The following is a 14,263-nucleotide window of genomic DNA, read 5'->3' on the forward strand; positions in this document are numbered from 1 at the left end:
TTTTTACCTCCACCCCGATTAATATAGATATAACTCTTAACGATACAAAAATAATGTTCACAGATGAGGTTCCACTGCACAAATCTCAGGCTGTTCTTAGTCATTTGTTTGTGATTATACCTACGTAAAGTAATGCACTGTAATACATAGATATCCTGCACAATAATGAGCCAGGAGGTGCAGCTTATGACGATCAATATTTACGTTTGATGTGAGGCGGTGACCTCTAGTGGACGTAGTGATTATGACAGGAGGAAAGGAGGAAGTAGTGTAAAGAACACAAGACTTTGACATCTGATTATGTATTCTACTAATACTGTTCTTGCCAAAACCTGCCCTGCAAAGGTTGGGCAATGGTCTCTAATAATTAAGGCTAGGATTGCCTATTGATCACGGATTAGGACCTGAACAAATTGGGTACCACCATACAAAGCATTATTCTTGAGAGTGGGTCTTGCAAAGATCAATGTTTGAATCCATAATTATGCAAATTAGATTTTGCAAAATTTTCTTGTTATTTTAAGTAAACCTGTACATTAACTTCTGTATTAAGATATGTCACGTTCTACATCATGTTCTACGCCACCTATGAAACTGCGTCAAGTAGTTACGTATGTTTTTTTTTTTTTAACCCAGACCCTGATCTTTTTTCTAACCTTAACCAAGTACTTTTGTTTCCTAAAGCTAACCAACTCGTTTTGTTCCACAACATTAATTATGTTTAAGACAGTGAATTTCACATAAAAGCTGCCTTAATCCGGCGCGTTATAAACAGGCACTTTACCTATGGCGATATGCTGCTCAATATTATGAGAATTAGCCAAAAATTCTCCTACACATATACAGATATCCCACGCCTTCGGCGCTAACTTTTTCTATGTTGTAGCCTAAAGTGTATTATGTGCTTGTGTTGCTCCTCCCCTCTCCTCAAGTTTTGCTATATCTCTTTTTTCGGATGTGAGAGGACGCTTACGCTGTTTGTTTCTCCATCCGAAGTTTGTTGTATGTATGTTTATGTATATGTCTATTGCCTATTAAGCGTCTTTGAGTGTCTGTAAATTAAATGTATCATTATTATTATTATTTAAAATATAATTCCTGTATTACCCTCATTACAGCGTCTTAGTTTCACATTTACGAAATGGCCCAAAATGATCATTACATGTCATTTAGCTGACATTACATTACATTACACCTTAATGATCACCTTAAATTTGCTATGTAACCAAATTATTTGAACAGCGCATGGTTTTTTGCAATTTCGGGGAAGCCCGCAGATATCGTGAAAACTAGTCATGTCGCATTGTGGAACTTATTGGTGATACATGCGGTTGCTGGGGTCGGTAAGTTACTGACATTGCGGTGCCCGGTGGGAACAAGTCCTATAAATCAATCCCGTGTACGACTCATCGTAAGATATAATACGAAACCATTTATGCGAATCTGTTGCAGATCTTACAAAAATGTGGTCGTAAGCAAATCTCAAAGAAGCCTTTGATCTGGAATAGAATAATAGTAATGATTATTACATCTATATATAATTGCAGTTATTTGATTATAGAGTAGCTAATGATAATGTGCTTATAGTAGGGTTGGTGCAGAATGTAACAGAAGGTAAGGACAGACTGAGCAAGCTCACACCACAGACAGCCTGCTGGCTGCTGACGAACCAGCATTATTGTAGCTATACTCCACTCCACTCTCCTAAATGGCTAATCTTTGTTGGATCTCACCCTTAATTGGTTAACAGTCTCCGCAGGGCAAGTGAAAGTGGTGCTATTTAAGGCTCCACCATGAAACAGCAACACTTTCATCTTGGCAATAACAGGCAACAATTATATTACCAGATTCGAAACTGAACCTTCTATCTACCCACTAATCAAAAACGCAGCCCATCTGTTGTGCTGTCTCTTTTGAAACGACTGTTTATCTGCAGCCTGTATGATAACTGTGTCTGGACACTAATTAACTGCTAAATAGACCGCAATTAGATGTTATTTCTATTAAATTTTGCAGGGAAAAAAGTAGAGGGAGAAGAAAAACAATAAGCGCATTTTTATGTTTACTCCAACTGTACCAGGCACCGATGGAGCAGCATCACTCTCTCTCTCTCTCTCTCTCTCTCTCTCTCTCTCTCTGACACACGCGCACCCGCGTCCGTGCGCACGTGCATCAATACAACCTTGCGTGCATGCGCGCTCTCCCCTGCTCTCTCTCTCTCTCTCTCTATCACGCACATTCAGACTGGCAGGCAGACACACACGCGCACGCACGCACGCACACACACTTTCCCTTAGCTGTGCTTTTGTGTTTTGTCAGAATTAATGAGAAAAGTTCCCTTGCCCTAGGGGTAATTAGTGTCCTTGGAGTTAAATAAGCTAATACTTAGACACCTCTGGCACAAGCAATTATGTTTGTGTATTGAATAATTGATTCAAAGAGGGGGGAAGGGCTGCTAATCAGATCTGAGCATAATGAATTGATTTAATTAACAGGGGAATCCGAGGGTCTCTGGAAACTGCGCGCATTTATTCAGTAGCAGCAGAGGCGAGCGCGGCACATAAACTGGGAGAGAGGCGGCGTGAGTTTGCTTTTAGCAGTTGTCAGATTTGCAATTGGATTTGTTTGAATATAGTTGCTGTTTCGGAGCAAATGAGAGCGAGAAAGAGAGAATATTAACAGCGAAGGAGAGCTCAGCCGTTCAGTCTGAGCGTCTGATCCGTCCGTGTGTGCACAGTTACAGATAGGCGACACTAGATTTATATCGCTTTTCATTGTTTTGCCTTTTTTATTCGCATGGAATTTATCAAGAGCAACCAACGCTGTTTGATCGCTATTTATTTGCATTACAGTTCAGTCCGGATAGGGGGATCTCACCGCGTATCTCGCCGTATTCCGCGTATGAATTATTATTGATAGGAGGAGAAGAGAAAAAAAAACGTGCAGACGGCAATTCATCTTTCCAGGGTTTTGGTTTATCGAGGCGTAGTCTAGTCAACCGCGCGTTTCAAAGCCATTTCCAGGAGAAGCTGTGAGCAGACCGAGCGGTGCAGCCTGCTGGAGCCGAGGACGGATCGCCCGGGGAAGGACTCCTCGTTCCTCAGGACGATGGTGTTGGACAAGGAAGAGGGTGAGTAACGTCTCCGACCGTAGGATGCTATAACCTGGGGAGTAACACGGCAAACTACTGACATTTTACACGTTAAGTGCTCCCCGTCGCCCCGGACCCTGCGCACCCGCAGCCTCCGCTTTATATTGGCTTTTTCAACCCCATTTAGTCACGACAGTCTCCGTGTTTTCCAAGCTGAATACTGTGGCTGGCTGCTTCCTGGACCATGAAGTTGCACTTACACAAATAGCACTGGCAAACTACAGTTTAGTTCAACAAGAGAGTTGCGTGTTTTTTTTTTCTGCTTTTCTTTATATACAGCAGATGTGTGTGTAGCGTTTTGATGTGTAACCCAGAGTTTGAGGATACTCCACAGACGCTGCAGTGCATGTGGCTCCTCTTTTCTTTCCTCCTCTAAGTGCTTTTTGCGTCTGTGAAGTTAGCGAGGCAGCCTTTGACATCACCACGGGATGGGAGATGACAGCAGAGTGCTTTTAACTTGATTGCAAATTATGGATAGCGCCGTGCAACGTTCACTCACTTTCCATCCAAATAGGCCTACTTGCATTACTTATCTATTTCAATGTATTTAGGTTAATGGGTGAGGCAATCTAATTAATTTTAATTTAAATCAAACTCGCCTCTAATGACGTCCCATTTTGGATTAAACTGATGTTGAGATGTGCAGTGCATTTATCACATTCAGGTCTAATGATGCTCAGGGTGTATGCATTTTAATGCATTTATACAACATGATGACAATATTAAAATTCTAGACGATATGCAGGTTTTAAGGGCTGAAATGAAGTTCGTCTCTCTTTCCTTAAGAGTATTTTGCAGGTTGTTTTGCAGACCACCTGCTGACTTGCACAATAACAAGCTCCATTAACATTAAAGCACATATTTTTGAGTTATTATTTCTCAAAGTACAGTACACAGCCTTTGCACATTTGAGCTTATCCAGGGCTCCTCCTCCTCCAAAAGTAATGGATGCATTTGTTACTCATTATTTATGTTTGAAAATGGATATTTCATATCTCTTAGCAGAGCATCCTTTCACTTACACATCTAAAAACCAATAAAAGGATTGCGGCAGAGACATAAATTGCTCTGTCTGGCTGAATCCATGTTGTGCTGCAAATGTACCTAAATTAACTCAACTGTAAATTGTCTCCTTTGGATGTCTGTCTAGCTAAAAGTTCCCTATATGATTCATGATTCAGATTGCTTTTAACAGTTATTGGCTAAGCAATATGGTAAATGTACAAGGTGATGCAAATGGCATTAGTGGGAAAGGATGCACAGGAGCATGTAATGCAGTCAATACTACATTAACTACTGATGCCCAATTACAGAACCAGGGAGAGTGGCTTTTAGGAGCATTAGGACTTGCAGAAAAGCTGAGATCACCTGCTGCTCATTGCCTAAAAGCTTCACCCTTTATTTGCTGGGCCCGACCAGCAGCTCCAGCATTTTGGCCAGGTTGTCAACAGAGCTGCTTGGATCTGGTCTCTTTCATTGTGGTGCCTCTTAGCGTTTATTGGCTCTAAAGTTATAGGCTTGTCAATTCAACCTTCTTGTCTAATGTATCCACTTAGTGCCTGCACAAATAAATGCGTGCATATGTGGAGAGGGAGGTGTGGGTCTGTGTTTTGGGCGGCCACATGGGTGTATGTGTATGATTACTGTCTGTTTCTCTTGATTGATTCACTATTATGCCTGTGTGTGCGCCTTAAGTGTTCATATTTCAGTCCTTATGCGGCTCATAAAACAGATCTTCAGTGTGTCTGGTCTCGTGTTTAAACCCTCTGACATCCTGGTTGGCAGCTAAGTAATGCTGCTGCTTGTTTGGCAGACTGTTTTTGAACTCTGACTTCTTTTTGAAAAGTCTGCAACAATTTGTGCAACAAAAGCAATAACCAGAAATTAATATAGCTTGCCCCCTTTATTCTAGCTCCATTGAGAAAATCAGCTTTCCACAAACTATTTCCCACCATATCAGTCTATTAAAAGTTAATCAAACCTGATATATTTCCCCATAATAGTTTCCTGTTATATGTCCCTGCCTGGCCATATTTTGTTTCTTGCCCGTCACATGTTACATGCACATCATAAAGTTATCATCATACTCTCAGATGATGCAGTTTTTAACTCACATTTTGTGGTAAAGCACTGAGTCAGAAAGCACGGACTGTAAAAGGAGTACAGCCACTGCTCTGTGAAATAACCTAATATGCAGGTCATAGTGAGTAATGAATAGCAACACATGTACCAAATTCTGTGTCAACATTTTATTTCACCCTGTGATATGAAGGTTTCCAATTTGCGTCTAATTTGAGAGGAAAAAGCAACTCAGCCATTTTCTCTCCTTCTTCGCACCAACTGCAGGAGAAGCAAGTGGCTCCACACTGAAGGCATATTTTTGCTGAACATTAACACAACTACAGTACACTCTTTGCAGACCTGAGCAGAAGAAATATCCTCCAGCTACTGATACATTTCTGGTTACCTTTGCTTGTTAATTTATGACCCTGTTATCATCCTGTCCAGTGAAATTTGTACATTCATAAAGCATGTGATTGAAAAGCAACGCTTCAGACGAATACAGACTGGTGATCTGTCGGCTGCTGTAATAAAACTTGGGCTTCAGGCTCCGATTTTTATTTTGAAATAATAAGAATTGCTTCATTCTTTACCGGTGTTACCATGGTAATACTGTCTCGTAGCAATGTTATATTGATTTAGAAAGTGGACAGTAATATTTCTTTTCTGTTATTTGGTTTCTGAGGGTTGATTTCTAATTTCCAGTTGGAGATTACTTTTATATGTTCCTTAAGTCTTTTCACTTTTCCAAAGGAATGCAATTTGCTCCCCTGTATTTGCTATTTTCTCAGCTTATTGGTTTGCTCTTACTTCAAAATTAAACTTGCCCATTTCAAATATTGAAATTACGTCTGGTTTTTGTGCTCTGGGCCCTGAACAATATTACAAACACATTGCTTCGTTTGATATTTCTTAAGCCACTACAGGTTCTTTTAAAAAGCTTTATTATTACAGGCACCTGCATCGCCTGTGCAGTATTTTTCCAATTTCTTCGTAAACATAGATTGTCAAAGGAAGCAGTTGTGTGTTTTAAACAGGAACGAGTGTAGCCTGCGTGCAAATGAATGCAAGGAAATCTCATTTTTTTTAGCAGCATGCACATGATGAAACAGCATCCAGACATACAGACGTGATAATGACTTCATCTAAAGCACGCTGCATCGACATGCAACATGTTTTGCAGTGCATTATGCTAAAGCTATTCTCATTTATTAACACAAAATCACATTTATACCATTTTCAGCTGCGAGTGTTTAATTCGGTCTAATCTGTTTCTGATATTACAAGTGCAGAATTCTTCACTGGAGACAATTTCGTCTGTCACCACTAAACCTCCAGATCCCTATCAGCTCTGATCGCTTCACATCTACGAGTGCTCCAGTTGTGTATCATTTCCCATAATCTTAGTGGAATTCAAAGGGACCGAATTGAGACTTAAGAGACACGTGTTAGCGAGCGCGCCCACCTGCCTTTGATGTAAATGGCTGCACTCATCAGTGTGCCACACAAACTCAATTATGCACTTTTGAGCTGTAAGAGCATCCCTTTCATTATTGCCAGAGGCCACATGCTAGCCATGTCATCAGACAAATTCTCACAACAAGATCTGGCTACCACATGCATCGCAGGGAACAGACGATCCCTGTTGTGCTGTCCAGAGTCTGACCCGAAATGATTTTCTTTTCAATGTCATGAAGAATTTCTGCTGTATTGCTGTGTGAGAATAGTGAAGGCTGCAGAGATAGAGATGCCACACTGAAAATTATTTGAACAAATAGGAAACTCGAAGCCGCAAGGGCACACACGCATCAGTCCAGATGCTACAATGAAACCCTTTTTTTTTTTACAAAATCCATGAATGTGCGGACAAGTTGAGATGAATCGTTGCTTTAAACCGCCTTTTAAACCACCTTGGAGGAAGCCAGTGTCTTATCGCGAGCTCTGAGACAAATGCATGCACAAGTAATGTTGATGTTGCACAGGCGCAAAGCTATTCTCGCCTGCAAAACTCCAATAACCTCACCTATAGTTGAGCTGCTGTAACAATATACGAATACTTTATTTTTGGATAGGGACATTGCACATTAATCGATAAACATCTTTGTAAATATGCCGGATTATAGCAAGGCTGCTAGTTTGCATCGGTAGTCCCTAAAAAAATAAAAATAAATACAAATATGACTTTATTTAACAACCAGCTTTGACCCATATGTGTATATACTGTTACTTATTGATCTGTTTGAACCTGTTAGAAGCAGGTGTTACTGCGACTTGTCACTGCAAGGCTCACTTGACTACATCCATGTTGATGTGGGGAAAAAAGCAATTTACACTCTAAAAAAAGATTCAGGAGGTTAGTTAGTTAGTATGACTTAAAAACATGAGCTTTTTCAGCATAAAAATAACAATTTGTTACATCTCCATTGTTTTATTAAGTTGATAACTTATTTCAAGAAGTTGATCAAAATTAAAAATGAAGAAAGATGTCTTCACTCAGAAATATATTGATTTTGGATAAGCATTTCTGCCTTCACTTAACAAGGAAAAGTATTAAGGTAATGAAACTTAATATTGTATTACAATATGTCTGACTTAAGTGAAATAAGTTACTTATAATCAACCAAATTGAGGTAACAATTTGCAATTTTTTGGAGTAGAAAGAAAGTAAAATAAAGGAGTTATAGCAACTTAAATAGAGTAATTTGACCACTTATTAACACTAAAACGTTGATATAAATATTGAGTTGGTTCAACATAATGAAGCTTGTAGAGGACAAAACAAATCATGTTGGTTGTACCTAGACTATTTGAGTTAGTTCAGCTATAAAAGTCTCATGGGAAATACTCAATAATGTCTTAGTTGGAATTACTTAAAAAGATAAATGCAAATTGTTACAACATTTTTTTTTTAAAGTTGAGCCAGTATCATTTTTTTTAGAGTGTATTCATACACTGATGCTTCTGCAAACACACACATAAAGTTATTTATTCATCTGTTTACCTACAGCGCCGCTCTCTGTTCTGACTTGTTTGGCTTTCTGTGTAAAGTTTATTCTTTGCTCTCTCGGAAAAAAATAATTTCACCTTTATTCCGTCACCGTAGGCTTCGTAGAAGAAGACAGGAAAAGATGGGAAAGAGGGCGAATGACACGCAGCAAAGTTCTTGATGAGCAGATGTCAAAACTACAGTGTCACCAGCTATAGTTCTCTGGCAGCTGAGTGCCAAGCGTCAAAATGCCCAGAAAATGTTACTGAAGAGAAACCTTCATATTCCACCCCGCAGTAATAAAATAACATGTCACCTGTTACACTGTGAGGCAGCGTAAGCACTTTGTACAGTCAAGCCTCAGTGGAAATCAAACACATATGGCATAAATGACATATTTGAAGGGATTTTTTAGATCCAGAAGGAACATGAATGGTGGCGATGCATTATTAATGCAGGAGCTGAAACTCAGTTTAAAATTGCACTGATGTCTTTTAATGCTTTCTTGTGTCTGAAAGCAAAGAGATTTACTAATATTCATACAGTATTAAAAGGTCTTGTATAATCCCTGCTGTAATAGTCCCTTGATGCATATTTGTTTGAATGAAAGGCAGGGCTGTGTATGTATATTTATGTTTTTTGTAGCTCGACCGATACTGGATTTTTAAAGACGATATGGAGAATCGATATTTTGCGAGTTTTAAAAATATGTTACAATGTGTTGATTGATTGAAACAGTCAAAAAATACACTAGAAAGACTATTATATGTAATGGAGACATTGTTTCTAAATTACCTCAAAACTTCTTTAGCATTTTTTTGTCCTGAAATTTCTTATTATCGATATATCTGCAATAAGCCGATAAGAATTATATACATATATATATATATACATTAGACCATTGTTTTCTTCAATTTCTTGTTCATTTTAATGCCTGGTACAACTAAAGGTACATTTGTTTGTACAAATATAATGATAACAACAAAATTAGCTCATAAGAGTTTAATTTAAGAGCTGATATCTAGACATTTTCCATGTTTTTCTTGACAATAACCAAAATCATTATCAAGAAAACCATGAAAAACGGCTACATATCAGCTCTGAAATTGAACTCTTATGAGCTATATTTGTTGTTATCATTATATTTGTCCAAACAAATGTACCTTTAGTTGTACCAGGCACTAAAATGAACAAGAAATTGAAGAAAAAGGGTGGTCTAATCATTTTTTCCATGACTCTTTATGTATTTTGTGTCACTCTGTTAGTGTTTTGATGGCAGCTGGAAGTCACATGTAAAAAAAAAAAAAAAAGTGTTAAATGAAAATCATACCATTTCATCAGCTGTTCCCCAATTAAAATTAAACATGCAGGGGGCTCTAAGAGCAATATTTAATCATATTCACATACGTTCATGTGTATTGTAGGTTGTGTAAATCAGGTGTTGATTGCTTTGATTAGCATGGTAAACATGTGGAGATGCACACCTGCAGAAATGCAACACAGTATTATTGTAATAATATAGCGAGCGTTGAGCTGCATGAACTGGCCTGCTGTGTTCTCTCTACAGTGCACACATCACAGTGCCAGCAGGAAATCTTGCCGATGCCATACTTCCCATTTGCCAAAGCCCTGATCGTTGTTGCTGAGTATTTTTCATTTGTTTTTGGCCCTGCCTGTGTGAGTGTGTGGCTCTGAGGATGACAGTGTTGATTGGTCAGTAAAACACTTTGTTCTTGTGGGTGCAAGGAGCAGCGCGGCCTCTAGGGGCTGCTAGCGGGGCTTTTACACTCTCAGTCTAGTTCCACTGTAAATATCTTTCAAACACCACTCTATTGTATTCCCATTGCAGTATTCTGTTTTTTTCTGCAGCTTGAGTCCAGAAGTAGCTTTGGCCTTGAGTTAGAGCTTCCTGATCTTTGTTGTATCACAGACAGAGACATATTACCAGTTTCCGTTCTCATTTCTTATCCATTTTTTGCTTCTAATGCGAATACAGGCTCCCAGTCAGAGGAGGGAAATGTCGGTCAGTGCAATAACAGGTGAACCTTGCATCAGGTAACCCCTTAAGTTTAACAGTAAACTGGTATTTTAATGGCCTATAACTTGCACATTCACATGCATTTCGAATCCAACTCAAAATGACCTTTACTTGCCTCTTTTTTTTTTGCCAAAACAAAACACCAGATGCATTTATAAAAGCCTCTTAAGAGCTACTTTTTAGCAGCAGAATCCAGAGAAATAGAGGACGGAGGCGTCACACTTTCTTCAGATATTACAGCTATCTTGTTGGTAAATAGAAAAGCCTGGGGTGCCTTCTCTTAAATAAGAGCCAACTTGCTGAGAACTAATCTCTTATTGGATGACCTTCAGTAAATAAAATCTTAAATAGCTAATTAAAGTCTGTGATTAAAGGAGGGTAGTTCTTTCCCTCTTAAAGCTACTAGATTAGGTTTTGGATATTGAAGTTGCTGATTTAATCAGTGCTTAACTATGCTGTTTACAGCCACAAATTCAGAGGCGAATGACAGCCGCCACACACACACTGAAGCCAACATTAACTGAAACTTGTTTCTAAGACCTAAGACCCCTTCACTGCAATCACACCTCCTTCATTTTATATCATTAGACCAGTCGTGTCTCGCTGAATTGCCATTTGATTTCAGCCAGTAACAAGAATTACTCCTTCAGGATAAAAGGCCCAGTCTTAATATTATGAGGTAATATAAAAGTGTTAAAAGGAATTCATTAGAAGCCATCCTCATAATGAAACATCAGATCTTTAATATTAATCTCTTGGGATATTTAGGACAGGCTGTACTTCATGAGACACTTTACCATCACACCCAATCTTCATGATGATCTTTTCTCGTGAGGGACGATACACGATTTTAGCGCAGATCGCAATAAAAAAAATTGTTGATTGTGGTGAATTTTTATTGTCAGGATAATTGTGAATATCATCACAAGTGACTTGAAAGAGCTGTCGAGCTCTCTGATGTACAATTTAGCATTAATTCCATGATTTATTATGAAAGATGCAGTCTTTATATTATATTTATAGCAGTTTATAACAGTTTTTTCCTCTAATCGTAACAATAATTTGGCCACAGCCAATAAGTAAATGTGCTTAACAGCAGAATTTATTTGAAAGAAAATATATTGTCTTATTTGATTACCAACTCCGATTATAAAAAAAAGTTGGGACATTGTCTAAAATGTAAAGAAAAAAGAAAAAAAAAATCGGAATTTCATGCTTTTAGTTTTTATTTACACAGCATCTTAACTTTTTTAAAACTGGGTTGTATTTTTTGGTTTAATATAAGCACTTTAAGTATATTTTGATTGTTATTGGGGTAAAATCTTGAATTAAGGCCGGGCAATATAAAGAAATATATCGTCAGGAGGATGTAAAAAATGTCTTTCATATATATTTTCCCATTTTGTTTCTATCATCATGTTAAAAAACTATATTATATTATACTATACAATATTCTTGAAGATATTAGGAAATACTTAAAAAGATAGAAAATATGATGTAGTTTGAAGTGCAAATCTCAACAGTTGCCAATTACAAAATTTTTTACTCTTGACTCTTAAGTATGAGCAAATAATAAAAATAATCATTTAGGGGTTCCGGGGGCATATTTGAATGAAATTTTGTAAAGGAGAATAAAGGTTCTTGTATGTTTTATTTAAGGCATCTTATTTTGACTTCTTGTAGATTCTGTGGTGGATTCTCTTAACACACTGTGCTCTTATTTTGAAAGCTGCCTGTGTTTAGCGACAGGGAGTAAGTAGCTTTTTGTGATTAAAACAACTTGGTAACGCTTTATATTAAGGTCCTTGTAATAACCATTAATTAACAAGTAATAAGGCCCTTGTAAGTCCTTACAAGACGCTTATTAACATTATTGTGTGTTTATAAGCTTATATAAGTGTTAATAATGGCATTACAAACACCCATGACCCACCCATTATGTCTTTGCCATGCCTTTATTAATCTTATTTTGTTTGTTTATTGATATTAAAATATACTTTATTGCTCATCTATTATAAGTTAACTATAAGTTAACTATGCTTTTTGCAACTACCGGATCTAAAGCGAGAACAATGCCTTATTACTTGTTAATTAATGGTTATTAAGGACCTTATTATAAAGCGTTTAACAACTTTAACCACTACAGAAGTAGGAACGTTGCCAATATCATGATATGCATTTTTTTTAACCATAAAAAAAATATACCAATATTATCGTGAACGATACGATATGGCACACCATAATAATACCGTTATCGACATATTAAAAGACCTGCATCAGGATACAACATTTCGGCCATATCGCCCAGCCCTAACATAAGATGCAATTATTTTAACGAGGATAATCGTGACATGAAATTTTCATCCTGTCTCTTGCTTAATCTCTTCCCCACAGTAACTGCACCCAACCAACCTCTCTCATTATTTACCCCATCAGGTGTGGGAGTAGGTGCTTGAATGACATTAGAGGCCAGTGCTGCCAAATAACTGCCCCCTGTGGGGAATTTGCATTATTCAAGATTAAAGAGCCTCACACAGTGCTCCGCAGTATGGTGTTCCTTCTTCCCTTCCATTTTCGACACACTGAGGACCCTGAATGGCACACCTGTCTCCTGGCATATCCTTTGAAATAATAAGTGTGCAGTAATTGCTGGGGAGTGGGGAGGATTTTGTACATCACTTCCTGACCTCATGAGTGACACAAACTTTAGAGGGCTACATTTATTCCTCTACAAATGCATTTTTAATGTGGACTAAAAGTGTTTGTGCATTATTCTGTTCCGGATGGCGGAAGGTGGCTGTGACAGGTCTAATGGTTTGATTTTTTTTACTTTTTTTTTTTTTTTTTTGCCAGGAATCACAAAGTGGCAGATAAGATTGCCTCGTCTATCAAAGTTTAAACGCATGTAGTTTGAGAATAGATGGATTTTTGCTTTATTCAATTTCAGAGTGGGGAAGAAAAAAAAAAAGTCAGTTCATCCCGCTGTTGCTGGATGAGGACTGAAAATGAAGATGTATTCACCTTCTCGGTTATTGACAGCTTGCAGTTAAATAAAAAATGGTAAAATGGCAGGTTTCAAGAACCAAACACCTCAGAGCAGCAGCAGACAAAGCCCGACACTACGCCCACATCTGATTGGCTAGACGCGAGACCAAATCGTCCCCTTACTGAGTCGACACAGAGACAGTCCTCCCTCTTTAAGAGCTCTCGTGGGTTTATTTGGGGTAACCCTGCATGATAAAACCATTAATGTTTGTGTCTTTTCTCCTCCTCCTCATCCATCTTCCTCCCTCACTCTCATTTTCCAGCCCCATCACTCCCTCTCTCCTTCTCTCCCTCTCTCTCTCACTCTGTCTCTGCTGTTGACAGCTTACCTTGCAGAGCTCTAATCTCACCCTACTACTGAGCAACCAAGTGTTGGAACAAGTCGCCTTCTGTAATAATTTGGAAACTCTGCCAGTTTCATGTCTTAAAAAAAAAAAAGCCGCAATGAATTTAATTAGAAAGCTGTTGCATATCTCTGTGATACATTTCTTTTAATTAACCCCATGTGAATAAATTAAAAATAATAGGGGGCTGAAAAGTGTGGAAAAAACACCCTAATGAAGTTTTCCGTTAATTGGGATGGAGTCTGGTGCCAAACCACAGTGAGCAGTGAGCACCAGGAGCTAACAATGCCTTCTGTAAGCCTCAGAAAAAGGGCCCAGGGCCTTCGTGCTGACTTCAAGTGTAAGAAATGCACCTCTGACGTGATGGAAATGACCGTGGGCTGGGAGAAAAGGCAGTCCTGTTCCAGGCTGCTCTGCTGAGACTCCCCATGCCGCGCTTGAAGCTGGGCCAGTGTTATTGCAGCCCTAATGCGGCTGACTCATTTGGAGCGGATCAGGAGTAATTATGGTAGGGAAAGTGGCTGCCGACCGTGGGGGTCAGGACACTTGTAACATGTGAAAAGAGCAATTATTCCAGGAGACAAAACCCTCCCTTATCCTGGGCAGTGCCAGGGTCAATGCAAGGGACGGCTGGGCTC

General features: G+C 38.6%; 1 protein-coding gene across 1 annotated transcript in view; it reads left to right on the top strand.

Annotated features, from left to right (window-relative positions):
* The first annotated feature begins 2,282 nt into the window (after positions 1-2,282).
* Positions 2,283-14,263, top strand: part of lmo1 (LIM domain only 1) — a 38,582-nt gene continuing 26,601 nt past the window's right edge. The window contains exon 1 of the mRNA XM_059355921.1: positions 2,283-3,130. Coding sequence (XP_059211904.1) covers positions 3,109-3,130 — 22 coding nt within the window. The 5' untranslated portion in view covers positions 2,283-3,108. The remainder of the gene's footprint in view (positions 3,131-14,263) is intronic.

Source organism: Centropristis striata, chromosome 2 (assembly GCF_030273125.1).
Source record: "Centropristis striata isolate RG_2023a ecotype Rhode Island chromosome 2, C.striata_1.0, whole genome shotgun sequence".
NCBI classification, from domain to species: domain Eukaryota; kingdom Metazoa; phylum Chordata; class Actinopteri; order Perciformes; family Serranidae; genus Centropristis; species Centropristis striata.